The sequence below is a fragment of the Macaca mulatta genome, chromosome 13, assembly GCF_049350105.2.
Source record: "Macaca mulatta isolate MMU2019108-1 chromosome 13, T2T-MMU8v2.0, whole genome shotgun sequence".
In the NCBI taxonomy this organism is placed as follows: domain Eukaryota; kingdom Metazoa; phylum Chordata; class Mammalia; order Primates; family Cercopithecidae; genus Macaca; species Macaca mulatta.
The window spans coordinates 56,410,653-56,436,097 of record NC_133418.1 but is presented as its reverse complement, the minus strand read 5'-3'; the positions used below and the strand labels follow the sequence as shown (position 1 = coordinate 56,436,097).

Below are 25,445 nucleotides of genomic sequence, written 5' to 3'. Positions count from 1 at the left end.
CATGTTTCCTCCATGTCTGCCTTGACTCATTTCAAACTCTAAATAAAGCCTTTAGTTAGGAAAAAGAAAAAAAAAAAGTATGGGCCCAGTGCGGTGGCTCACACCTGTAATCCCAGCCCTTTGGGAGGCCAAGGCAGGCAGACCACGAAGTCAGGAGTTCGAGACCAGCCTGACCAACATAGTGAAACCTCATCTCTGCTAAAAATATAAAAATTAGCTGGGCATGGTGCTGCGTGCCTCTAATCCCACCTACTCAGGGGGCCGAGGCAAGAGAATTGCTTGAACCTGGGAGGTGGAGGTTGCAGTGAGACGAGACCATGCCACTGCACTCTAACCTGGGCAACAGAGCGAGACTGTCTCAAAAAATAAAAAAGAAAAAAAAAAAAACTATGGATTATTGCAAATGTCATGATAATATCTCCACCCTTAACACAAATACTCAAGCTCTAGTCACTGGCTTGGAAAAGTGTTTCACCAGTGAAAATATTTACTAACCAAATTAGTAAATATTAAATTAAAATGTGTAGTTCCCACTTTTTATTTTAAGCGTTTTAATCACTCTGCATTTCTATTGGATATTCTGGAAGAAAACCTAAGCCTCTGTAGTAAATCTATTGTTTTAAATATCTCAATGTCTGTTCAAATAATTGAGTGTTAGTTTTAAAAAATAGTGATTAGGAATGGGTTAGTACTTATGTTTTAGCAATTGTAATGAAGACTTTTTTTTTTTTTTTTGAAAAACAAGCTTATTGAGAAACATGTTACACTCCTTTAACATCATTTATGATCCCCAAAAGCAAGGCATTGCTGTTCCCTGGTGACTGTACAGCATCACTGCAGGTAAGCTATTTGCAGGTGGAAAAGGTGTTGAGTGCCAGCCTTTGAAATTCAGTTCTACAATGAATCAACTCTTTAAAATACTCCCAGCAGCTTGCATTTTCTTATAAGAAGCGTTTACAGGTAGCAAAAACAAACAATCCCCAACCAACTTTTTCCAACACAGTAGGATTTGTGCTGCCCAAGTAAATATTACAATATTTTTGGAAAATAGCATGTTACTTTTCAAGAGGAAGTTTCTTTACTTCTTATGGAATTTATCCTTAAACTGTATGGTATATGGACTTTGTGCAAGGTGCTGGAAGTAGGCAAGGAGGCCTCAACCATGATGTAAACACACTATTATAGCACCATTGCTCTCCTGCTACTGAACCACATAGCTCACCAACTGGGGAGGGGTCACCACAGAAAGAGTAGTGGAGTGAGATAGGGACAAGCATTTTTTGATTGCCCACCAAGCACCTGGGCCTGTGCTAGCCCTGTTAAATTTGGCTGGAGCAATCCTGCTAAAAGGTCAGACTTGATTCATGAATAAGTGCTAATTCTACTCCAGATACATTCCCTCATCCTGTAGCATAGAGGCCTGAATGAAGCTGGCCTAGAGCAGGGATCCCCCTGCTAGATAGCTATTGCCCAAATTAAGAATGCAAATCAGGGCATGATTTTCAATGCCTTTATTAAGAAATATCAAAAGTTGATTACAGGTCCATATGCAGTTTTACAAAGTTCAAGTGAAGAAGAATGTAGGGATGCCATCAATGTGCATGTCTGAAGACTGTGGAAGCTTGTCAAAGGGGTAACCCTACAACTCCTGTCACTTTAACAATGGTCCACGGCAATGCTTTTCCCTCATTTCTACTAGGCTAGGCCATTGCACAATACCTTAAGTTACTTACAAGAGTTTTAATACATTATAAATACGTACATAATTGTCCTTCTGGTTTGTTATCATCCTTCCCTGAAAGAGTAGAGCTGTTGATAGGAAGCACAACATTGGAGCCCCATTTGCTGCTGTTTGTGTTACATTTTCACAAAGCCTGCTTTGAAAGCTGACAAACACTGCAAGTTACATGTTACCGTATTACACATGGGAGGACCCATACACATGGTTATTTTTAAATTTAACATTGAACAAAAAAAAGGAGGAATCACTTTACTTGGAAACAAAACACCATAGTCAGTCAGTGGAACAGTCAAGAGCAGGACAAGCCTGCCAGGGCCACTGAACTCCGGTCACGAGTGGTCAATAGTATGACCAAGAACAACTGGATGCAGGAACATCAGCACAAAATACAGACGGAAGTATTCTCGGGGGTGGTACATCACCATCTTGAATGTGAGGGATATTGTATCAGAGGGGAATTACACTTTCAAAATAATCAGGGCTAGTAGGTCATCGGGACCAGATGGGGAACAGCAGTGGTGCGGCGTGCCTTGTTTAAGGCTTGCGCTGGTTTATCTAAAAGTGGGTTTCTGAAAAGATTGTCCAGCAGCATCAGAAAGAGCCACTTTCAGAGGAAGGACTCCTTGTTCACCCACATCAGACTGCGTGTCTCGTTGGGCTTGCATTCGTACTCAATGACGGAGAAGGGGCTTCCCCACTGGCAGTGATCCCGCTTGTGGTAATTGTAGAACTTGACTTGCCACACCGTCTCGAAGGTCCCGATGTCTGTGAACTGAGGGAAGAGAAACATGGCCGATAAAAACCTCATTCTGCCACGAGCAATAGAAGAGAGCTAACATTACTGTCATTGCTCCTGGATAATCAAGCAGACCCGGTCCAGATTCTCTTGGTCTGCAAGGCTCGGAAGCCTTTCGTTTAGTGGTCTAGCTCCCTCCTTTGTGATGGGAGATATTTTCCTAAAAAGCTGTCTGTACACCATTCTTCTCTATAAAATCTGATTTCCATTGCGTGTGTGCCACTTGCTATCATATTGCTTTTAATAAAAATAACTCCAAAGTTTATCTTGTTTTTCAAGTTTAATTTTTTGAAAACTTAGAATTTTAAAGCTTACTCTAAAATGGCCCCTGCTGGCCAGGTGCAGTGGTTCACGCCTGTAACCCCAGGCTGAGGCAGGATGCTAGCCTGAAGCCAGGGGTTCCAGAATAGCCTGAACAACAAAGCAAGATTCTGTCTCTAAAACAAACCCCCATATTCACCCCCCAAATGGTCCCTGCTACAGAAGGGGAATGGCAAAGGGAAAAGGAGGAATAAGGTTTACTGGCTTTTCTCAAAATACAATGGTACAAAACAACCTATGTGCAATGCATCTACATAAGATATAATTTCCACCATTAGTTTTAATTCCAAAGAAAAATATTTCATTCAAAGTGATAACCAAAAATATTTCATTGGAAGTGTTTGTTAAAGGCTCTATTTTAACTACTAAACATTGAGTACTTATAAGTCAGGAGTCCATGCCTACATCTTGGGCTTATACATTATCCAAAACCATATTTGAGTATCTACTATGCATGTATAAAAATTTGTATAGGGCAGGATTGTTGCTCTTAAGAAGTTTGCATTCTACTTCCAGAAGGTAGGCGCTGTAAATCACTGCACAGAGCTCTCCTGAGGTATAAAGCACACATTTCTTGCCGCTGAGAAGAGCACATGGAATACCCTGGAGGCCACTGGGCAGATGCTCAAGTGGCCTGTGGGGTAGCCTGACCCTGCTACTGCCTTCTGGAGCTATTTAGGGGATCTGGCATTAAACCACATGATGTCTGTCGTTATTTTCTCCTCTGACCCTCCCCTGTCATGGGAGGGGACAGGGACTGACTTGGCAGTATTCTTAGACTTGTCATGAGCCAGAAGACGTGGACAGAGGAAGGCAGTGAGCATTAGGAGTCTTATGCTTCTTGCTGATACAGGAGGAGGGTGATCAGGTGCTTCCCGGATAGCTTTCCAAGATGCTCTCAAAAGTATATCTTGCACCATTGCCTCATCCTGCTAATTTGATCCCAAAACAAGATCTAGGCTTTCCTTTGGGAAATTTGCTTGATTTGAAATAGTGGATGATATACCTAGAGTCCACAGACCTCCCAGGTATGAAAGTGAATTATCTCTTTTTAGAGAGTTGTGGCTTAAAGACCTATATAAGCATACAGCAGCTTTATTCACAATAGCCCCAGGTTGGAATTGACCCAAATGTTTATTCACCTGTTGATAGGCAAGTTTTGGTATATTTATAAAATGACCTTTTGCTGAACAATACAGGAAGACATGCTGATTCAAGGAGCAACAGGGGTGGATTTCAAAGACATGCTGAGCAAAAGAATCTAGGCCCCCAAAACACATACTGTATGAGTCCATCTACATAGTGACCGAATGCAATCTACACTGACAGGAAATATCTGTGGTTATCTAGGGCCTGGGGTGAGAAGGGGAATTGATGCAAATGTACAAAAGGGAACTTTTTAGGGGTGATGGAAGCATTCTACATCTTGATTGGGGTGGTGGTTACATGGCTGTACATATATGTTGGTCAAAACTCATTGAACTGTATGCTTAAGATGAGTCAATTACATGTAAACTATACCTCAAAGTTAAGAAAAATAGAAATATCCATTTTTAGTGAGCTATAAGAAAACAGGTATTCTAAATACTGCTAATGGGAATTGAATTAGCCTTTTGGAAGGATCATTTGTATGAAGCTAAAGGTGTGAGTACATTCAGGCCCAGCAATTCCATTTATAATTTATCTTAAGAACATCACAAAGTTTAGAGTAGTAAACAATGCAACACTAAAGGTCCATCTTTAAGGCACTATTTGTGGCATATCTATATAATGGAATACCATGTAGTACTTTTAAATGTAAAGTATTTAATATAGTTTTTATCTTATATTGTTACATGAACTAAGCAGAGTACCATGAAGAACATGAAGTATTAATTCAATTAAAATTATACTTGGCTGGGTATGGCACCTCACACCTGTAATTCCAGTACTTTGGAAGGCCAAGATGAGAGGATCGCTTGAGACCAGGAGTTTGAGACTAGCCTGGGCAATATAGTGAGACCCTGTCTCTACAAAAAATGTTTGAAAATTAGCTGGGTTTGGTGGCACACCCTGTGAGACTGAGATAGGAGGGTTGCTTGAGCCCAGGAGTTTGAGGCTACAGTGAGTTATAATCATGCTACTGCATTCCAGCCCGGACGATAGAGAAAGACCCTGTCTCCAAAAAAAAAAAAAAAAAATTGTGTATATATATGTGTGTATATATATATTTAATATTAGAAATTCTGATAGACTGTTTTATTTTTTCCCGTGTTCTTTTTAAATTATTATTATTTTGAGATGGAGTCTAGCTCTGTCGCCTAGGGTTGGAGTGCAGGGGTGTGATCTCGGCTCACTGCAACCTCTGCTGTCCAGGTTCAAGCAGTTCTCCTGCCTCAGCCTCCCAAGTAGCTGGGATTACAGGCACGTGCCACTATGCCTGGCTAATTTCTGTATTTTCAATTTTTATTTTATTTTATTTTGAGACAGAGTTTTGTTCTCGTTGCCCAGTCTGAAGTGCAGTGGTGCGATTTCGGCTCACTGCAACCTCCGCCTTCCGGTTTCAAGCAATTCTCCTGCCTCAGCCTCCTGAGTAGCTGGGATTACAGGTGCCCACCACCACACCTGGCTAATTTTTTTTTTGTATTTTTAGTGGAGACAGGGTTTCACCATGTTGGCCAGACTGGTCTCGAACTCCTGACCTCATGATCCACCAGCCTCGGCCTCCCAAAGTGCTGGGATTACAGGCATGAACCACCGTACCCAGCTGATTTTCTTCTATGTTCTTATTTGTATTTTCAAAATTTAATGATTACCAGAAAAAAAAATTAAACCAAAACTGTATTTCCCAAAAGTATTACCAAATAGTCATTATCCTTACCATAAAGTACTATATGCATTATTAGTAAGTACTACTGAGAACACTGGAATAAAAAATTGGAACAGTTCATCACAAAAAAAAAAAAAAAAAAAAAATGGCTGGGTGCAGTGGCTCATGCCTGTAATCCCAGCACTTTGGGAGGCCAACATGGGAGTGCCACTTGAACCCAGGAGTTTAAGACCAGCTTAGACAACATGGTGAAACCTTGTCTCTACAAAAACTTAAAAACATTAGCTGGGCATGGGAGTGTGTGTCTGTAGTCCCAGATACTTAGGAGGCTGAAGTGAAAGGATCACTTGAGCCCAGAAGGCAGAGGTTTCAGTGAGCTGAGATCGTGCCACTGCATTTCAGCCTAGGCAACAGGGCAAGACCCTGTCTTTAAAAAAAAAAAAAAAAAAAAAAAGGAAAAAAATGACTAACACCTGCAAAAACATTCAAATGTAATTAGTAATTAAAGAAATATAAACTTTTAAAGATACACTATTCCTCTAATAACTTGGTGACAATTTCTGAACACCAGAAACAATCTAAGCATCCAACATTAGGAAAATATGAAAATGGCAGCATATCCATATGATAAATTTACAGAGCCATTAAAAAGGAGTTTAGGGTTGTCGATGCTTCAAGGAAATGTTTAGAAAAATGCTAAAAGATGAATTGGTTTATATACATTATGAGCTCACATATGTAAAATAAGATACATAGAAAAAATGAAAAATATAACCTTCTAAGAAATTGAATTTTTCTATCTTCAGATTTTTAAATTATACTTTATGTTCTAGGGTACATGTGTACAACGTGCAGGTTTGTTACATATGTATACATGTGCCATGTTGGTGTGCTGCACCCATTAACTCATCATTTACATTGGGTATATCTCCTAATGCCATCCCTCCCACCTTCCCCCACCCCACGACAGGCCCTGGTGTGTGATGTTCCCCTTCCTGTGTCCAAGTGTTCTCATTGTTCATTTCCCACCTATGAGTGAGAATATACGGTGTTTGGTTTTCTGTTCTTGCGATAGTTTGCGAGAATGATGGTTTCCAGCTGCATCCATGTCCCTACAAAGGACATGAACTCATCCTTTTTAATGGCTGCATAGTATTCCATGGTGTATATGTGCCACATTTTCTTAATCCAGTCTGTCATTGATGGACATTTGGGTTGATTCCAAGTCTTTGCTATTGTGAACAGTGCCGCAATAAACATGTGTCCATGTGTCTTTATAGCAGCATGATTTATAATCCTTTGGGTATATACCCAGTAATGGGATGGCTGGGTCAAATGGTATTTCTAGGTCTAGATCCTTGAGGAATCGCCACACTGTCTTCCACAATGGTTGAACTAGTTTACAGTCCCACCAATAGTGTAAAAGTGTTCCTATTTCTCCACATCCTCTCCAGCACCTGTTGTTTCCTGGCTTTTTAATGACTGCCATTCTAACTGGTGTGAGATGGTTTCTCATTGTGGTTTTGATTTGCATTTCTCTGATGGCTAGTGATGATGATAATTTTTTCATGTGTCTGTTGGCTGCATAAATGTCTTCTTTCGAGAAATGTCTGTTAATATCCTTTGCCCACTTTTTGATGGGGTTTTTTTTTCTTGTAAATTTGTTCACTCAGATTTTTTCTACAATAAATGTTACTTTTAAAATCAGAAATTTTTAAAATAGTGAAATGGATTTATCATCTTACAAAAATATATACAGCCTGCAAGCCCAAGGGATATTAAAAATTCTATTAAAATATGTGCATTCTAATGAAATTATGACTGTTCACAATAGGTTAGTGGTGGTATGTATAAATCAAAATCTCATTCTATACTTCACCAAGACTTTTAGAGGATTTAGTATTGATTATTTTTGACCAGCACAAGGCACTGCACACCTTAAGTGCAACTGAATTTTACAATTAACATTTGAATTCTAAATTATAAAAATATTTTGTAATAAAATATACACTGAAATAAACTTTATACTAAAAATATTTTATAATACTTTTCAAACGCCAGCTAATTTTTTGAAGGAAGCAGCTTAAAATCATGCTAGGTAAGTGAGAGAAACAATGCTGAGATTTTTATTTTTTGAAATAAAAGTCAGTTATAAAAATGAAAAGCCCACCAAGCTGATTACAACCACAGACAAGAAAAACGTAAGGCTTATGTCTGAAAAAATTTTTAGAAGTCTCAATCTAAGAATTCTCAGTAACAAGGGAGACCAAAGTTAAAATCTGCTGATGGCAACAGTCACAGCTAAAGATATATTTAAGTGTTCGTATTAATATTTCAAATTTGGTTTATTAATGCTGGACCTAAGGTCACACTGAAGTAAATGTAAGTGCTAGTAACTATATATATGTCTTCCTCTCCCCCATGCCTTTGCTGTTTACACTTCCCATTAGCCCTCTTCCTATTCTTTCTTTTGGAGTTCTATTTCCTGGGCCTCTTACTACCTAGCTCGGAATTTCTTCTTGTCTGGGTAGGAACAGATGGGGTCTTGAAAGCTGACATTCTTCTTAAAGAACAGGAACAACTCCACAGGCTCTTCACTCCCTCCCAGCCCATCTGTGCCTTCTAAGGAATATCTACCCAGGCAGGCTCCTGGGTGGTACAATTTATGCATAGGTATAATTCTGTCTATTTGTATAGCAGTCTATTTTATGTGATATTTTCACATACATCATTCCACTTTAATATTGTGCCTGGTTTTGTTATCTCCATTTTATGGATGAAGAAACTAAGATTCAGAGAGGGTAAATGACTTGCCCTCAGTCTAGACTCCAAAGCCAGGCAATGATAGGAGCCAGACAAGAACCTAGGTCTCCTAATTCCTAGGTAGGAGCTATTTATCACTGTACGAAACTGCTGATATAAATCGTTATAGTGGACAGTTTTTTTTCCCTCTCTGGATGAGAAATTACATGGATTGTCATAGGTAGAATGCTTTAGGGCATTGCTGTGGACTGAATGTTTATGCCCTCCTCCAACCCCAATTCATATGGTGAAGCCTAAATCCTAACTGTAATGGTATTTGGAGGTAGGGCCTTTGGGAAGTACGGGGGTCATGAGGGTGGAGCCCACATGAATGGGTTCAGTGGCCTCATAAGGGACATGAGAAAGATGATCTCTCTCTCTGCCATGTGAGGATACATCAAGAAAGTGCCTATGGATGAAAAAGAGGGTCCTCACCAGATTATTGCCTTGATTTTTGGACTTCCCAGCTTCCAGAACTCTGAGAAATAGATGTTTGTTGTTTCAGCCATCCAATCTGTGGTATTTTGTTTTAGCAGCCCCAGCGGAGACAGACACTCTACCTGGACATTTTATTTGCCATAGTATTCTTACGAGTTGCAAGCCTGGGTCCACTTTTTACTTCACAACTAATGTGGAAGATAACACATCTGATTCCAAGGAGAGGAGACTCATCTGTTGTCCTCAGTAACAAATGAGGAATCTAAAGAGCTTGTTTTAAACAATTTTGGTGGCCTTACAACCCATTGGCATAGAATCTCCAGTGTACTTCTTTCTATTCACCATGCCACCTACTTCTACAGCAGACATGAAATTAATCAAGATCACTTAGAAATCCATTGACTTGGGAGGACAGAAAAATCTTAAAAGAAACATGATGTTACTTTATTAGTAAACAAATTCAGTATAAATATGCATCTGTGACTTTTAGTGTGGTGTGACCTATCAATTTCCACTGAATTTCAAGCCTTTCTATTCCTGTATTGTTTGAGGTTTTATTAGTAAATGTTTCCCATTTCTCTTCACTAAATAGGACTAAAAGTTCTAGGTCTTATAAAGTACATTTATCTTTATAAGAAACTGTTAAACTTTTCCTAAGTGATTATGCCCATTTTATTTTCTCACCAGCAATGAGAATTTCAATTGCTCTATATCCTCTCCAACACTTGGCATTGCCAGTCCTTTCAATTTTAGCCAGTCTGATGACTATATAGTGATAAGACAAAGAAAGGAAATAAAGAGGCTGGGTGCGGTGGCTCATGCCTGCAATCCCAGCATTTTGGGAGGCCAAGGCAGGTGGATCACAAGGTCAGGAGTTCAATACCAGCCTGGCCGAGATGGTGAAACCCTGTTTCTACTAAAAATACAAAAATTAGCCGGGCGTGGTGGTGGCTGCCTGTAATCCCAGCTACTAGGGAGGCTGAGGCAGAGAATCACTTGAACCTGGGAGATGGAGGTTGCAGTGAGCCAAGATTACGCCACTATACTCCAGCCTGTGCGTCAGAGCAAGACTCTGCCAAAAAAAAAAAAAAAAAATTGGAAGTAAAGAAGATATTAAGGCTGGGTATGGTAGCTCATGCCTGTCATCCTAGCACTTTGGGAGGTCAAGACAGGAGAATCACTTGAGGCCAGGAGTTCAAGACCAGACTGAGCAACACAGCAATACCATGTCTCTACTAAATATAAAAAAGTTTTGCTGGGTATGGTAGTGCGTGCCTCTGGTCCCAGCTACTTGAGAGGCTGAGGTTGGAGGATCACTTGCCAGAGGTCAAGGCTGCAGTGAGCTAGGATCATGCCACTTCACTGCAGCCTGGGCAGCAGAGACCCAACCTCTAGGAAAAAAAAAAAAAAAAATTAGCCAGGTATGGGTCATACACAGTGGTAGTCCCAGCTACTCAGCAGGCTGAGGTAGGAGGATCGCTTGAGTCTGGGAGGTCGAGGCTGTAGTGAGCTGTGATCGTGCTGCTGCACTCCAGCCTGGGTAACAGTGAGATAACAGCCTGGTAATAGTGAGATCCTATCTAAAATAAAATAAAATAAAATAAATAGGAAAAAAAAAAAAAGAATATCAGGATACTATTTATCTCTAACTGTGTGATCCTAGACATAACTTGGTGGGCCTGAGTTTTCAATGAAAAGTGTATTCCACTACCTAATCTCTAAGGCCACTTTTAGCTCTAACATGGTATAAAGATTACAAACGGCGGCTGGGTGCAGTGGCTCATGCCTGTAATGCCAGCACTTTGGGAGGCCGAGGTGGGAGGATCACGAGGTCAGGAGATCGAGACTATCCTGACTAACACAGTGAAACCCCATCTCTATTAAAAATATGAAAAAAATTAGCCGGGCTTGGTGGTGGGCGCCTGTAGTCCCAACTACTTAGGGAGGTTGAGGCAGGAGAGTGGCGTGAAGCTGGGAAGCGGAACTTGCAGTGAGCTAAGATTGAGCCACTGCACTCCAGCCTGGGCGACAGAGCAAGACTCTGTCTCAAAAAAAAAAAAAAAAAAAAAAAAAAAAAGATTACAAACTGCTGGGCATGGTGGCTCATGCCTGTAATCCCAGCAGTTTGGAAGGCCAAGGTGGGCGGATCACCTGAGGTCAGGAATTTGAGACCAGACTGGCCAACATGGTGAAACCTTGTCTCTACTACAAATACAAAACTTAGTTGGGTGTGGTGGCAGGTGCCTGTAATCCCAGCTACTCAGGAGGCTGAGGCAGGAGAATCGCTTGAACCTGGGAAGTGGAGGTTGCAGAGAGCCGAGATTGCACTATTGCACCATAGCCTGGGCGACAGAGCAAGACTCCATCTCAAATAAATAAATAAATAAATAAATAAATAAATAAATAAATAAAACTTACCCTTAAGGGTGTTATGCTAGTTATTTTTTGAAGAAAGTCAAATTCTCAAATACTGTAATTTACGATCACACCAAACAAAACAGAAAGCCATTCAAGTCCCTGTAGAATTCCTTTTTGGTTGGGCGCAGAGGGGAAGGCTAGGAATGTGTCCCAGCATCTTAGATGATTTACATGATTTTAAAAAGTGAAATAAGATTCATAAATTTGAGCCGGGCACGGTGGCTCACGCCTGTAATCCCAGCACTTTGGGAGGCCGAGGCGGGCGGATCATGAGGTCAGGAGATGGAGACCACAGTGAAACCCCGTCTCTACTAAAAATACAAAAAATTAGCCGGGCGCAGTGGTGGGTGCCTGTAGTCCCAGCTACTCAGGAGGCTGAGGCAGGAGAATGGTGTGAACCCAGGAGGCGGAGCTTGCAGTGAGCCGAGATGGTGCTACTGCACTCCAGCCTAGGCGATAGAGCGAGACTGCGTCTCAAAAAAAAAAAAAGATTCATAAATTTGGGCAAATTTTTAAAGTGGCAGTAATCCTTACATTTTGATTCAGCTGATTTTCAGGTCCCCTTCACATAAACATATTTTACAGCTGCAATTATTTAACATATGTTACACAATTGTATATATTGTCTAACTACATAGTTACAATTTTGTCACAATGTTATACAATTGTATATATTGTCTAACTACATATTCATTGTTACCTTTTTGTCAGTTATACAATTGTATATATTGTCTACATATTGTTACAATTTTGTCACAATGTTATATAATTGTATATATTATCTAACTACATATTCATTGTTACCATTTTGTCACAGTTATACAATTGTATATATTGTCTACATATTGTTACAATTTTGTCACAATGTTATATAATTGTATATATTGTCTAACTACACATTCATTGTTACAATTTTGTCACAGTGCTATACAATTGTATATGTTGTCTAACTACACATTCATTGTTACGATTTTATCTCAGTGTTATACAATTGTATATGTTGTCTACACATTCATTGTTACAATTTTGTCACAGTGTTATACAATTGTATATGTTGTCTAACTACACATTCATTGTTACAATTTTGTCCTTGTTTGTTGAGGCAGGATCACTCTGTGGCCCAGGCTGGAATACAGTGGTTTGATCACAGCTCACTGCAGCCTTGAATGCCTGGGCTAGAGTAACCCTCCCACCTCAGTCTCTGGAGAAGCTGAGACTACAGGAAGATGTCATCACGCCTGGCTTTTTTTTTTTTTTTTTTTTGTAGAAATAGAATTTTGCTATATTGCTCAGGCTAGTCTTGAACTCCTGGCCACATACAATCCTCTTGCCTTATCCTCCCAAAGTGGTGGAATTACAGGTGTGAGTCACCGTGCCTGACCTAATTGTTCTAATTTTAATGATGACATAGGACTCTATCATGATGTATCATGACAATTAGACTACTCCCCAGATATTAGATATGTCAGTTGCCCTCTAGCAAAAAGTGCTTTAATAAATAATTTATATATATATGTCTACTTTAATAGGAGTAGAATTATTTGGTCAAAAGAAATGAATCTTTATTGCTCTTCCCATATATGGCCATTTTGGTCCTTTTAAAGTGTACAACCCATTTTACAATGTTGACAGCAAAGGTGGCATTGTTTAGAAAAATGATACCATTGGGCCAGGCATGGTGGCTCGCCCCTGTAATCCCAGCACTTTGGGAGGCTGAGGCTGGAGGATTGCTTGAGCCCAGTAGTTTGAGATGAGCCTGGGCAACATAGTGAGACTCCATTTCTACAAAAATTTAAAAAATTGGCTTGGCCTGGTGGCATGTGGCTGTAGTCCCAGCTATTCAGGAGGCTGAGAGGCAGGAAGGTCTCTCGAGCCCAGGAGTTTGAGGTTACAGTGGTCTGTGATCATGCCACTGCACTCTAGCCTGGGTTACAGAGTAAGATTCTGTCTCTTATTTAAAAAAAAAAAAAAAAAAAGATGTCATTGGGAATTACTTTTAAAAAATAGATTTCCTAGTTTACTTTTCACTACCAATTACAAGAATGCACATTTCTACATTTTAGTTTCTTCTTCTGGAAAATGTTTTGTCAATATTTCTGTTGAAGATTGGTGTTTTTAAAATATCACAGACTCTTCAAGAAGTGTCATATTTCTCACTATTGTTTTATTTTCACTTTACACTGTGTAGAGACATAATTATTTTTCTTTATGATTTCTATTTAAAAATCAAGTGTTAATTTTTCTAGTCAATTTTGATTTTTCCATTATTTTAGATTTTATAATTTAACTTTCCCACTTTAACCTTAATTTATATATTTATACCTATATATCATTTTACAAAGAATTTAAGATGGTGTTCAGCATTTTACATAAAATGAAAAAATACATATGATAGTCTGAAATATAAGCATATTAAACATAATGCTTGATTTGAGCTTAGATTTGATGCTGGGCTGTCTGGTTACTGGTGCAAAAATTTAAAAAACACATATGGTCTATTATCAGTGATTTTAAAGTTTTTTTTGTTTTATTTTGTTTTGAAACGAGGTCTTGCTCTGTTGCCCAGGCTGGAGTGCAGTGGCCTGATCTCAACTCACTGCAAGCTCCGCCTCCCGAGTTCACGCCATTCTCCTGCCTCAGCCTCCCGAGTAGCTGGGACTACAGGCGCCCGCCACCTCGCCCGGCTAATTTTTTGTATTTTTAGTAGAGACGGGGTTTCACCGTGTTGGCCAGGATGGTCTTGATCTCCTGACCTCGTGATCTGCCTGCCTCAGCCTCCCAAAGTGCTGGGATTACAGGCGGGAGCCACCGCGCCTGGCCGATTTTGAAGTTTTTGCAGAACTTTTTTCTACCCAATAAGGCAGCACATGACCAGATGAACAAGAGAGATGCCTGCCCTCTCCCCACCCCTTTCAGTGAGGACTGAAATATCTCAGGTGGACCCAGACTTCAGAAAACAGTCTGAAAAAGAATGAGTTAAAACATCTCGGCCGGGCGCGGTGGCTCAAGCCTGTAATCCCAGCACTTTGGGAGGCCGAGACGGGCGGATCACGAGGTCAGGAGATCGAGACCATCCTGGCTAACACGGTGAAACCCCGTCTCTACTAAAAATACAAAAAACTAGCCGGGCGCAGTGGCGGGTGCCTGTAGTCCCAGCTACTCGGGAGGCTGAGGCAGGAGAATGGCGTAAACCCGGGAGGCGGAGCTTGTAGTGACCTGAGATCCCGCCACTGCACTCCAGCCTGGGCCACAGAGCAAGACTCCCTCTCAAAAAAAAAAAAAAATCGCATTAGAAGGGAGAGAAATATTCTGTTTCCCAGAAGAAAAAAAAGTTAAAAAGCTTTTCCAGCTCTAATTTGTAACAAAACAAAACAACAATGAAAACACTCCCCATGGAACAGTTAGGGCATTTAGCTATGAGCTGTTTTTACACACAGCTGTTTCTTAGAGCAAACTTTCATAACTTTTGGAAGCCCAACGTCAGTGTGCAACTCAGTTAAAGTGCTTCTAAACTTGTTTAAGAGTGTGGTTTTTTGATGGATTAACTGGTTTATCAGTAGCATCTAATATTTCTAGAGGTCTGAAAATACATTTTGAAATTCTGTAGAAATGGATGTTTTCCTCAGAAAAACATAATAGTCACTCAATAAAACCCCCAAAAGGCAAAAGTCATGGGCTAAATTGACAGCAAGACATTCTTTCTAAGTATCTTTACTTTCGGTCCTGACTTTTATGGGAAATTTCAGTCAGACTTTTAAGTAACAGTTAAGTCCTATGGTATGTGAATTGTTTCAGAGCGTAAGCAAAAAAAAAAAAAAAATTCCTAATTCACTTTGCAAAACTATTAACCCTAATACCAAAATTTAAGACTGCAAAGGTCTTCTAATTGTTCTTTGCTTTTCTGTCTCCCCTTCTAATCTAAGCACTGGCCACTAGAGTGTTTTAAAGTGCCTATCTTATCACATTACCATGAAGGGGTACTACACAACCCCTTGAAAGCCTGGCAGGAGAAAATGACAGCCCTATCTGTTGGAAGTGGCGGAAGACAGCATCAGGACTGGCAGAGAAGCTGGAAATAACCTAGAAAATCCTGGTAGAAAGATCTGCAGAAGGAATAGAACCTCAAATCTGACTATAAAGTCTGCTGTAATTCCTAGCTAACTGCATATGAAGGATAGTGGGAGAGGGACACCCTACAGGGGCCACTGAAAAAGCAGACAAACCAGCAAAGAGTCAATCCTTAAAAGACAAAGTTGTGCTAAGATTAATAGTTGCTATGTATGTATGTATGTATGTATGTATGTATGTATGTATGTATATTCAGTGCATTCCCTAACCTCAGAAGTAGGTGTCAGAGTAAAGAATTTTGGATTGGCTGGGCATGGTGGCTCACTCCTGTAATCTCAGCACTTTGGGAGGCTGAGGCAGGTGGATCACTTGAGGTCAGGAGTTCAAGACCAGCCTGGCCAACATGGTGAAATCCCGTCTCTACTAAAAATACAAAAATTAGCCGAGCGTGATGGCGTGCGCCTGTAATCCCAGCTACTCTGGCGGCTGAGGCAGGAGAATCGCTTGAACCCTGGAGGTGGAGGTTGCAGTGAGCCGAGATCATGTTACTGCACTCCATCCTGGGTGACAAAAGTGAAACTTCGTCTCAAACAAAACAGTTTTGGATTGACAGAGCAGCTGGAGAAATAGGGGAACCGCAGGGTGGGCATGTTAAAAAAAATCTCAGTATAAGCTGTCCAGTTCCTTGGCTGACTGCTAAGCTCCATGGGCACAAAAGGAGACCAGGCTAAAAAGGCAGCAACAGGAAGTTGTAAAAACTGAGCAAAGAGATCAGCTGCTGCAAACTGCTGGAAGACAGAATTTGAAGTTTGAGTACAGGAATGTTTACTGCCAGCTAGAATACAAAAAACCAGTGATACCCAGAAGAATAAAGCAGAAACTAGAGTTGGTAATAAACTATCCACAAGGTTAAGTTTGTAGCCAAAAATTACCAGACATGTAATGAAACATAAAAGTGTGACTCATATTCAAGAAAAAAAAGTCAGGCTATAGTAATTTACTCTAACTAGAGACAGGTGTTGGATTTATTACATATTTCAAACCAGCAATTACAAATGTGCTCAGATAAATTAAGGAAAACATGGTCTCAATTAGCCAACATCAGGAATCTTGAGAAACTGAAACTACAAAAAAGACAAATGAAAAGAGCCAAAAAATATAATGGAATTTAGAAGATAAGCACAAGACTAGAAATAGAAGAATCAGTGAACTTAAGGATACATCAGTGGAAATGATCTACTCTAAAAATCCATTAAAAAAAGAAAGAAAATTGAACATGTCCTCAAAGACTTATGGGACAATATCAAGCTTTTCAACATATGTTTAGTTGGGGTCCTACAAAGAAAGGAGAGAATGAAGTATTAAAAAAGTGTTTAACAAAACAATGGTTAATAATGCTCCAATTTTGGTGAAAACATTAACCTCTAGATTCAAGAAATTCAATGATCCCCAATGGGGAGAAAAACCACTTAAGTGCATCAAAACCAAACTACTGACAAGCAGAACCCTATGAAGGGATCATTTTACTGTATATGTATTATACTTAAGTTAAAATATTTCAAAACAAACAAGGAAAGGGAATAAATATAGGATTAGAAAACAATGAAGTAGAAAAACAGAGTGAAGCATGTGAAAAAAAAAAAGCTAGGATTTTGAAAAGGCCAATAAAACTGAAATCTCTAGCTAGACTAATCAGAGGGAAAGAAAATAAAAATTTTGAATATCAAGAATGAAAGAGTAGACAGGGTGCGGCAGCTCTCGCCTGTAATCTGAGCCCTTTGGGAGGGCAAGGCAGGAGGATCACCTGAGGTCTGCAGTTCGAGACCAGCCCGGCCAACATGACAAAACCCTATCTCTAGTAAAAATACAAAAAATTAGCCGGGCATGGTGGTGCACACCTGTAATCCCAGCTACTTAGGAGGCTGAGGCATGAGAACCGCTTGAATCTGGGAGGCAGAGGTTGCAGTAAGCCGAGATTGCCGCCACTGCACTCTAGCCTGGGAGGCAGAGCGAGACTCCATCTCCAGAAAAAGAAAAAAGAATGAAAGAGTAAAAGAGTAGACATTATTAAAGATCCTAAGACATTAAAGAATGGCAGAGATTATAAACAACTTTATGGCAATAAAGTTGACAATTTAATTGAAATAAATGACTTCAAAGACTAATTACAAAAACTCAGGAAATAAAATCTGAATAGCCCAATATCTATTGAGAAAATTGGATTTGTAATAAAAAATATTCAAATAAAGTATAATCTGAGCCTTCATTGGTGAATTCTATCTGACATTAAGAAAAATACCAATTCTATATAAACTCTTCCAGAAAGTAGAAGAGTGAACACTTTCCAAATCATTTTATGTAGCCAGCATTACTCTGACAGCCAAAACGAGACAAAGGCATTATAAGAAAAGAAAACCATAGACCAATATCCCCCCGGGAACATAGATGGCAAAAATCCCTAACAAAATATTAATGAATCAAATCCAGCTATACATACTGAGAATAAACCATGACCAGTGGTATTTAACCTGGGAATTCGAGGTTATTTTAACATTGAAAAAGCAATGTAATCTACCATAAATAGAATAAAATGCCTTATGATCATTTCAAAAGATACAGAAAAACTATTTGAAAACATGTTATAATACACTCATGATTTAAAAAAAAAACTCAGTAAACCAGGAATAGAAGAGAACTTCCTCAACCTGATAAAAAGATTTACAATAAAGAACCTTAAAGCTATTCTACTTTGTGTTGAAAAACAGAATGCTTTCTCCCTCAGACTGAGGGACAAGAATATCCACTCTCACCATTTCTATTTAGCAGCAAACTGCTAAGGTCCTAGCCATTGCAATCAGGCCATAAATAAAAGGAATACAGACTGGAAAGAAAAGAGAAACTATTTACAGATGACATGATAGCATATTTTAAAAATCCTAAGGATCTTCCAAAAACAGCTATGAGGATTAGTAAGTGAGATTAGCTAAGTCTCAGGATCCAACACCAATATACAAAAAATCTATTTTATTTCCATATACCAGCAAAGATTCCACTTATAAAATTCAAAAATATGAAATAATGAATTTTACAAAATATGTATAAAGTCTGTAGAGGAAATACTGTAATATATTGTGGAGAAAATTAAAGATGACCTAAGAGATAAATCATGTTCATGGTATAGAAAACTCTATATTAAGACGTCAAATATCTTTAAGTTGACCTATAGATATAATGGAAACTCTATATCCCAATTTTTGGAGGAACTGACAAGCTCCATTCTAAAATTTATGTAAAACACAAAGGACCTAGAATAACCAAAATAACTTTGAATAAACAAAGCTGGAAGGTTTATGCTACCTGTTTTAAGGACTACAATATAGATCAAACAAGATTGTTTTGGGTCTTCTATGTCTTTTGCATTTCCAAATTAAAAAAATTGACATACATTGAGTATGTAAAGCAACTAGAATTCTCATACACTGCTGGTGGATATATGAAATGGTACAACCGTCTGGCTATTTCTTACACAGATAAACACATACTTACCATGTGATTTAGCAACTGTCCTCTTAGATATTTACTCAAGAGAAATGAAAATGTGTTCACACTGAGACTTACACTCAAATGTTCACAGCAGCTTTACTCATAATAGCAAAAGCTGAAAACAACCCAGATGTCCATTTATTGGTAAAGGGAGAAATTATGGTATATCCACACAATATAATGTACTACCCAGCAATAAAGTGAACCAACTACTGATACATGCAACATAGGTGAATCTCAACATTATACTAAGTGAAAGAAATCAAACAGCACTGTTCTATTTACATGAAATTCTTAAATAGTTAAAACTAATATTGAGACAGCAAGCTCAGGATAGGCTAGGTTGGGGAGGAATTAACTGCAAATAATTTTCAGGGTAACAGAAGTGTTCTGTATCTTTACTGGGGTGGTGATTATATAGTAGCATCTACTTATCAAAACCTATGTAACTGTAAAGTTGGTGCATTTTATGTTAATCATATTTCAAAGTTAATTTCAAAAACTTCAATGAATCTCTATTAGTCATTAGGATAAATCCAGTAGCAAGAAGGTTCTATAACATCTAACCCCTACATACCTCTCGGGCTTTATCTTGTACCGTCTCTGCCTCACTCCATGCCAGCCATGTTGGGCTTCTCATCCATTAGAACACATATGCTACCTCCAGCTCTTGACTTTTGCAACTACTCTTTCCTCAAATGCTCTTTCTTTCCCCAACTCTTATTCATCCTTGATTTTTTCCTCAAGAAAACCATCCCCCAAATCTTGGACTAGGATAAGACCCTTGGTATATACTCTAACAGCCCTACTTTTTCACTATACTTTTCATATTGGCAATTATTTGCCTTATTACTGATAATCATGTATAAAGTGTGTTTCCATCCTCTAGATCAGAAGCTCTATGAAATGCGGGCTATCTATTTTGTTCACCACTCTTCTGAGTCCCTGATATACAGGAAATCCTCAAATCTTTGCTGATAAAGCAAGCAAATTTAAAAAATCTAAAAATTCTAAATAAAAGAGCCTATATAATTTAACAATATATTAACAATACATGTTTAAGTAGGGCTTATTGTAAGAAATAAAGTTTTGTATTTGGAAGTATATTTCTCTATGTAATTCATCAAATATATCAAATAAGATAAATTATCTCCAACTACTGCTAGTAGCAGTAGTTAACTGCTACTAACAGTGAACATTATTCTAGAAACATTAGACAATGCGATACAAAAAGTGAACATGTCAAGATTTCAAATTAAAAGTAAAAATTAAAGTATTTCAATCAGATTAAAAATATGTAAAAATGACAAACTAGTGCAGAGAGAAATGGATACTTGAATACAGATGATAGGAGTGTAAATTGCCTAGCTTTTCTAGAGGTCAGTGAGGCAGTCTTATAAAATGCCTTAACATGCACATTTCTTCTAGGAATCAAGAAAACATTACACAATTGTACAGTACTGAGTGATTTTAATGTGGTTTTCTTTATAATACTGAAAAATAGAAATCATCAGCAATAAGTGGCTGAGGATAATTTGATACATTCATAAAATACAATACCCATACAGACTTTAAAATGACATTCCATATATATATGGGCATATATTTGACATTGACAGATGTATACAAGTAGAAAAAAAGTATATATATGGAATGAAACTCAAATATACATGTTTAGTGACAGGGTGTTACTCTTGTCACCCAGGCTGGAGTACAGTGGTAGGATGATAGCTCACTGCAGCCTCAACCTCCTGGATTCAAGTGATTCTCCTGCCTCAGCCTCCCAAGTTGCTGGCACTACAGGTGTAGTATCACCACACCCAGTTAATTAAAAAAAATTTTTTTTAGACACAGGGTCCCATTATGTTGCCCAGGCTCACACATATATATTCAAAGACATAGAAACAACTTTCTAAGAACATTTATTGACATGGTTTTTTTTTCTTTTTTTTTTTTGAGACGGAGTCTCGCTCTGTCGCCCAGGCTGGATTGCAGTAGCGCGATCTCGGCTCACTGCAAGCTCCGCCTCCCGGGTTCCCGCCATTCTCCTGCCTCAGCCTCCTGAGTAACTGGGACTACAGGCGCCCACCACCGCGCCCGGCTGATTTTTTGTATTTTTAGTAGAGACGGAGTTTCACCGTGGTCTCGATCTCCTGACCTTGTGATCCGCCCGCCTCGGCCTCCCAAAGTGCTGGGATTACAGGCGTGAGCCACCGCGCCCGGCCTAATTGACATGTTAACAATATTTCTCCCTTGCAGGAATTATACATTTCCCTCATTTTTGTACTTTTCTCTGTTGAAAGTTGATAGAACAACAGAGCACTGTCTAAAAATAGTTCAAACATTGGATGCAAAGGGATGAGCTGCTAGGTTATTTCCTTAGGTGACTGTTATGGTTTTTAAAATGTATACTGGGGACTGTGAACACTTTAAGGTTCTAAAGGTTAGATAGGTGTTTCTCGAAGTGCATTCCCACACCATCCTCTTCAGGATCTGGTATGCTAAGAGTTTCTTTGTTCCCACCCTAGCTGTATTGAGCTAAGATCAATGGAGAGGGAACCTAGGACTGGAATTTTAAACAAATTCCCAAGGAGATTCTTATGCAGAGTGATATTCGAGAACCCCTGTGATGCTGCCTATAAAGCTACAGGGCAGACAGTTGAAAGTTGCTCTTGCAGAGGGAAAAGGCTGCCCAGTTTGCAAGCAGCAGTTTAGGTGAACCTTCCTTTCCCTGTGCTTTGGCAAGCTTGCTTCATCACCTATTTATGATGTTTGCACATATAGTTAAATCTATATCTTGACTCTATCCTTTCTACCAGTTTGTTTTATCTTACTTGGGGCCATATTACCAGGGTATATCATTTTATTATATATGATATCTGATAGGATTATCATGTGGCTGTCACAAGGATATCACATAGGATGATCAGATATCATATATAATAGGTATATTATTATAATATAGGTATATATATTATATAGGTGTATATATAATAGGTGTATATTATATATAATAGGTGTATTATATTATATATTACATATAAGAGGTGTGTTATTTCCCATGACACTTTTTTTTGGCTCCTCCATTTAGCTTTAAGTAGCAAAGTGTCATTCAAATCAGCTTTCTCATAACCAGAAAATTGTGGCCTAACTGGAATCAGAAACTTTTCACAGCCAATTATCTAAACCAGTTCTGATGTAGACAATAACTGGGAAAATGGCAGTGTAGGTACTGTCTCTTCCAGAACCATCTGCTTCTACTTATGGTGTCTTTTCAGCAGCTATAGGGTCAGTCTGTCATGCAAAAGAGCATTAATTAAGCAGTTCTCTCTCCAGCAGATATTTGAAGGAAATGCACAACTCAATTTCCACAGTAATTGGCTCCCAATACACCTTTTCTTAGAGAGAGATAGTGACCATTTTCTTTTCTGTGATTTCCATTTTCCATGGCACCATACTCCTACACCCCCAAGCGGGCCTTACCGGCATGGTGATCTGGATGGGTTGCCGTTCTCCACTCTTGGTTGGGGTCACACCTTCTGTGTCATATGTACCCGTATAAACAACTCTGTCCCCATCAGGCTCTTTTGACTTCAGTTCCAGTGGGACAAGCACACCGCCAATGGAAATATTCCTGCAATAGACTTGAGTTGACCACATATGGTTGAAATTAGCCTATGCACCCTGTCCTGTTCTGGACCAAAACTCTAGGCAGGAAACTTACAGGGTTTAGCTAAGGGGACATTGTGGTGTGGGAGAAAGTTCTGAAAGTTCAGGAGGCACTGCTTCTCCTCTTTAGTTTGGAATTAAAAACCAACCTATATCACCAGCCCCAGACATTAGGATTCAGTTGGCCTGAGATGAAGTTTGTACACGGTTAAATTTATTTTAAGGTTATCTAGGTGATCTTAATATGCAGGTATGATTGAGAATACTGAACTCGTCCTCTAATATTTTTTTTTTCCTCCTGTTCCAACAACCAGGGGTCCTGTGATTTGGAGTACCTCAAGCCTTCTACACCACCAGAAATTCTCACTGGCATCATTCCTTTGTGTTAGGATAATGGTTCTCAAAGCTAAGTCCCTGGACCAGCAGTATCAGCATCACCTGCAGACCTTAGAAAACAAATTCTTAGGCCCTACCATAGACTAAACTAGCAACTCTGGGGAGAGCGCCAGCATCTGTGTTTTAACAAGCCCTTCAGGTGATTCTGATGTGTACTCAGGTTTGAGAACCACTGGGTTAGAGTTGAAAAATCCTTGATAGCATTAAAATGTAACAAGAAAAAAATAGTTTTGTTCCTAACAAATTAACTTTTAGATTAGTTTGAACACTAGAGGAATACTCTGGAAAAAAATGGAATATAGAACAGATAACTCCGGGGATAAGGTTGGCAGGAAAGAAGGGAAAGGAAAAGCCTGGATTATATCCAGGTGCACAACACCGGGAAATGTGAGAATAAAGGGTGCATGGAGCTGTGGGGGATGCTGACAAATAGATGGACCAGGAGTACCAGAAACCATCCAGATTTGGTTCTAGGTCCTTGCACCTTGGAAGACTAATACAAGTTTATTGAATTAAAACGTAAGCTATAAGTAGTGTCTGATGAATTCAAAGTCCTTCCACCCCTCAATAATGCCCACCATGTAGGAGATACAATAAATGCTGGTTTATTTTCTCTCTGCAGACTAGACTTTTTGGTAGACAGAAGCGAGAGGTAAAGAACCCGCAGTTCTTCCCGGTAGGCTGCTGCATGCTCCCACACACTTTCCCGCCAGAGGTCTACTGGGTGCATCATCCAGTGGTCACTGGGAGGAGACCATCCCCGCCATGGATAAACCAAAAAAACATCCTCTTGCTGTGAGGATGTTGCTAATCCCAGGCACCATCACCAGGCTGAACAGACAACTCAGGAGAAAAAGAAAAGCTTGCTTACGGCAAGGAAAACCGTGAAACTAGGCCAGAGAAGGGGCTGCCACTCTCTTATTAGTGCCTGCTGCTCCACCCCAGGGTCTCAGCCACGGAATGGCGAAGGGAGTAGGGAGCATCCCTCAGGGAGCCCCAGTAACCATCCCTCCCCTGCCTTTCCACCTCATTCCTCCTTTCTCCCTCCTTCAGCCTTGCGGGCAGACCCGGTGGGCCGCCTGGACGGCGCAGGAGGGCTGGGATTGCGGTGGGTGAACCCTGCGGATGCCTCCCATCTGCTCCACCCCGACCGCCTGCGGTTCCGCGCCCAAGGCTGGACAGAAGGCAGGAGAAATTTGTAAGAAACAGACAAGCAAAACCCCTGGCTTCTTGTCGCCGATTTTAAAGAACTCACTGAGGTCACCGCGATAGGTGGAAGGAAGCGAGAATGGAGGACTACAAGCCGAAGGGAAGGAAGAGGACGAAGGCGGACAGGGAGTGACCTCTTCCCCCAACCCCCGGGCCCACTGGGCGCAGAGCGAGGCTAGAGGCCCCTGAGAGGCTTGGGCTGTCCTAGGGGCCTCGGTCCTCCGCCTGTACCCCATGGGGGACCCTGCCGCCACCAGGTGCCCCGCACTCACTCGACCTGCAGCGTGCTGGGCTTAATCTTCACCTCAACCTTGTAGGAGGAGCCGGTGAGCAGCTTGATGGTGCGGTTCTGGCCGAAGCGCTGCCCGTCCACCTTGTAAAAGACCGGGCCGTCATTGGGCTGGATGCGCAGCGCGATGGAGAGGCGCACGAGGCCCGGCAGGTCCCCCATGTCTGGGCGAGGGTCTGGCGCGGCGGCTCCGGGGGGCGGAGGACAGCGCGGGCTGCGGCCGAGTGGCTGGAGCGCGAGGGGCGGAGAGGAAGCGCGGGGAGGGTGAGGGAGGTGGTGGAGCTGAGGCTGCCGCTAGGAATCCGCGCCGTCGCCGCCGTCCGCCCAGGCTTTTGAGGAGCAACTCCTTAGGCTGTGGCCCCCCTCCCCACTTGGCGAGGAAGTGGGCCCAAGAGACTGCTCCAAGGCCGCGCGATTCCCCATCCCCCGCTCCCGTGCGGCGCCCTCCGCGCACCCGAGGGCTCGCTTCGGCCCGCAGGCCGCCGCGCAGATCCGCGCAGCTGGGGGCGAGGGAGTTGATCCTGTTTACGCACCACAATCCCCTTCAGCTGGGGAAGCGGTCATTTAGGCTCCTCCTAGAACAGCCCCGGGCGGAAGGAGGAGAGGCTTGGGAGGCACTGGGAAGGCGCTGGGGTTAAGCGACCACTATGGCAAGGAGCGAGACCCCCGGAATCTGGATACCGCCTCGGCCAACTACGTGCGGTGGACCCTGCTGCTCGCGGATCCGGCGCCAGCTAGGCGGGAGGAGGCTGAAGGGGGAAAGGGAGACGGGAAGGGGGACAGGAAACCGCTAGCTGGTGATTTAAATTTCAGGAAATACGAGTCTTTCCAAAGCTTAGGGGAAATGGCCGAGGAAAGGCGCAATTCCACGTGATGGAGCCACACTGGATTAGGAATGGATGCAAGAGAAAGAAAATAACCATACTCAAGGAGCTACATCTTCTTG

General features: G+C 40.8%; 1 protein-coding gene across 2 annotated transcripts; it reads right to left on the bottom strand.

Annotated features, from left to right (window-relative positions):
* Positions 1-1,496: 1,496 nt before the first annotated feature.
* CNRIP1 (cannabinoid receptor interacting protein 1) lies at positions 1,497-25,221 on the bottom strand. Of its 2 annotated transcripts, none has more exon segments than NM_001266378.1 (3): positions 1,497-2,513; positions 22,420-22,570; positions 24,483-25,221. In NM_001266378.1, coding segments are annotated over 3 exon segments (495 nt in total). In that variant the 5' UTR covers positions 24,662-25,221; the 3' UTR covers positions 1,497-2,348.
* Positions 25,222-25,445: the final 224 nt, after the last annotated feature.

Excerpts from the sequence above, each read along its gene's own strand:
- CNRIP1 (XM_077958316.1), bottom strand. The coding sequence starts at position 24,606 with ATGACGGCCCGGTCTTTTACAAGGTGGACGGGCAGCGCTTCGGCCAGA. Across the intron at positions 22,571-24,514 it reads GCTCCTCCTACAAGGTTGAG|GAATATTTCCATTGGCGGTG; the intron begins GTGAAGATTAAG and ends AGTCTATTGCAG. Across the intron at positions 2,514-22,419 it reads CCATCCAGATCACCATGCCG|TTCACAGACATCGGGACCTT; the intron begins GTAAGGCCCGCT and ends CTCTTCCCTCAG.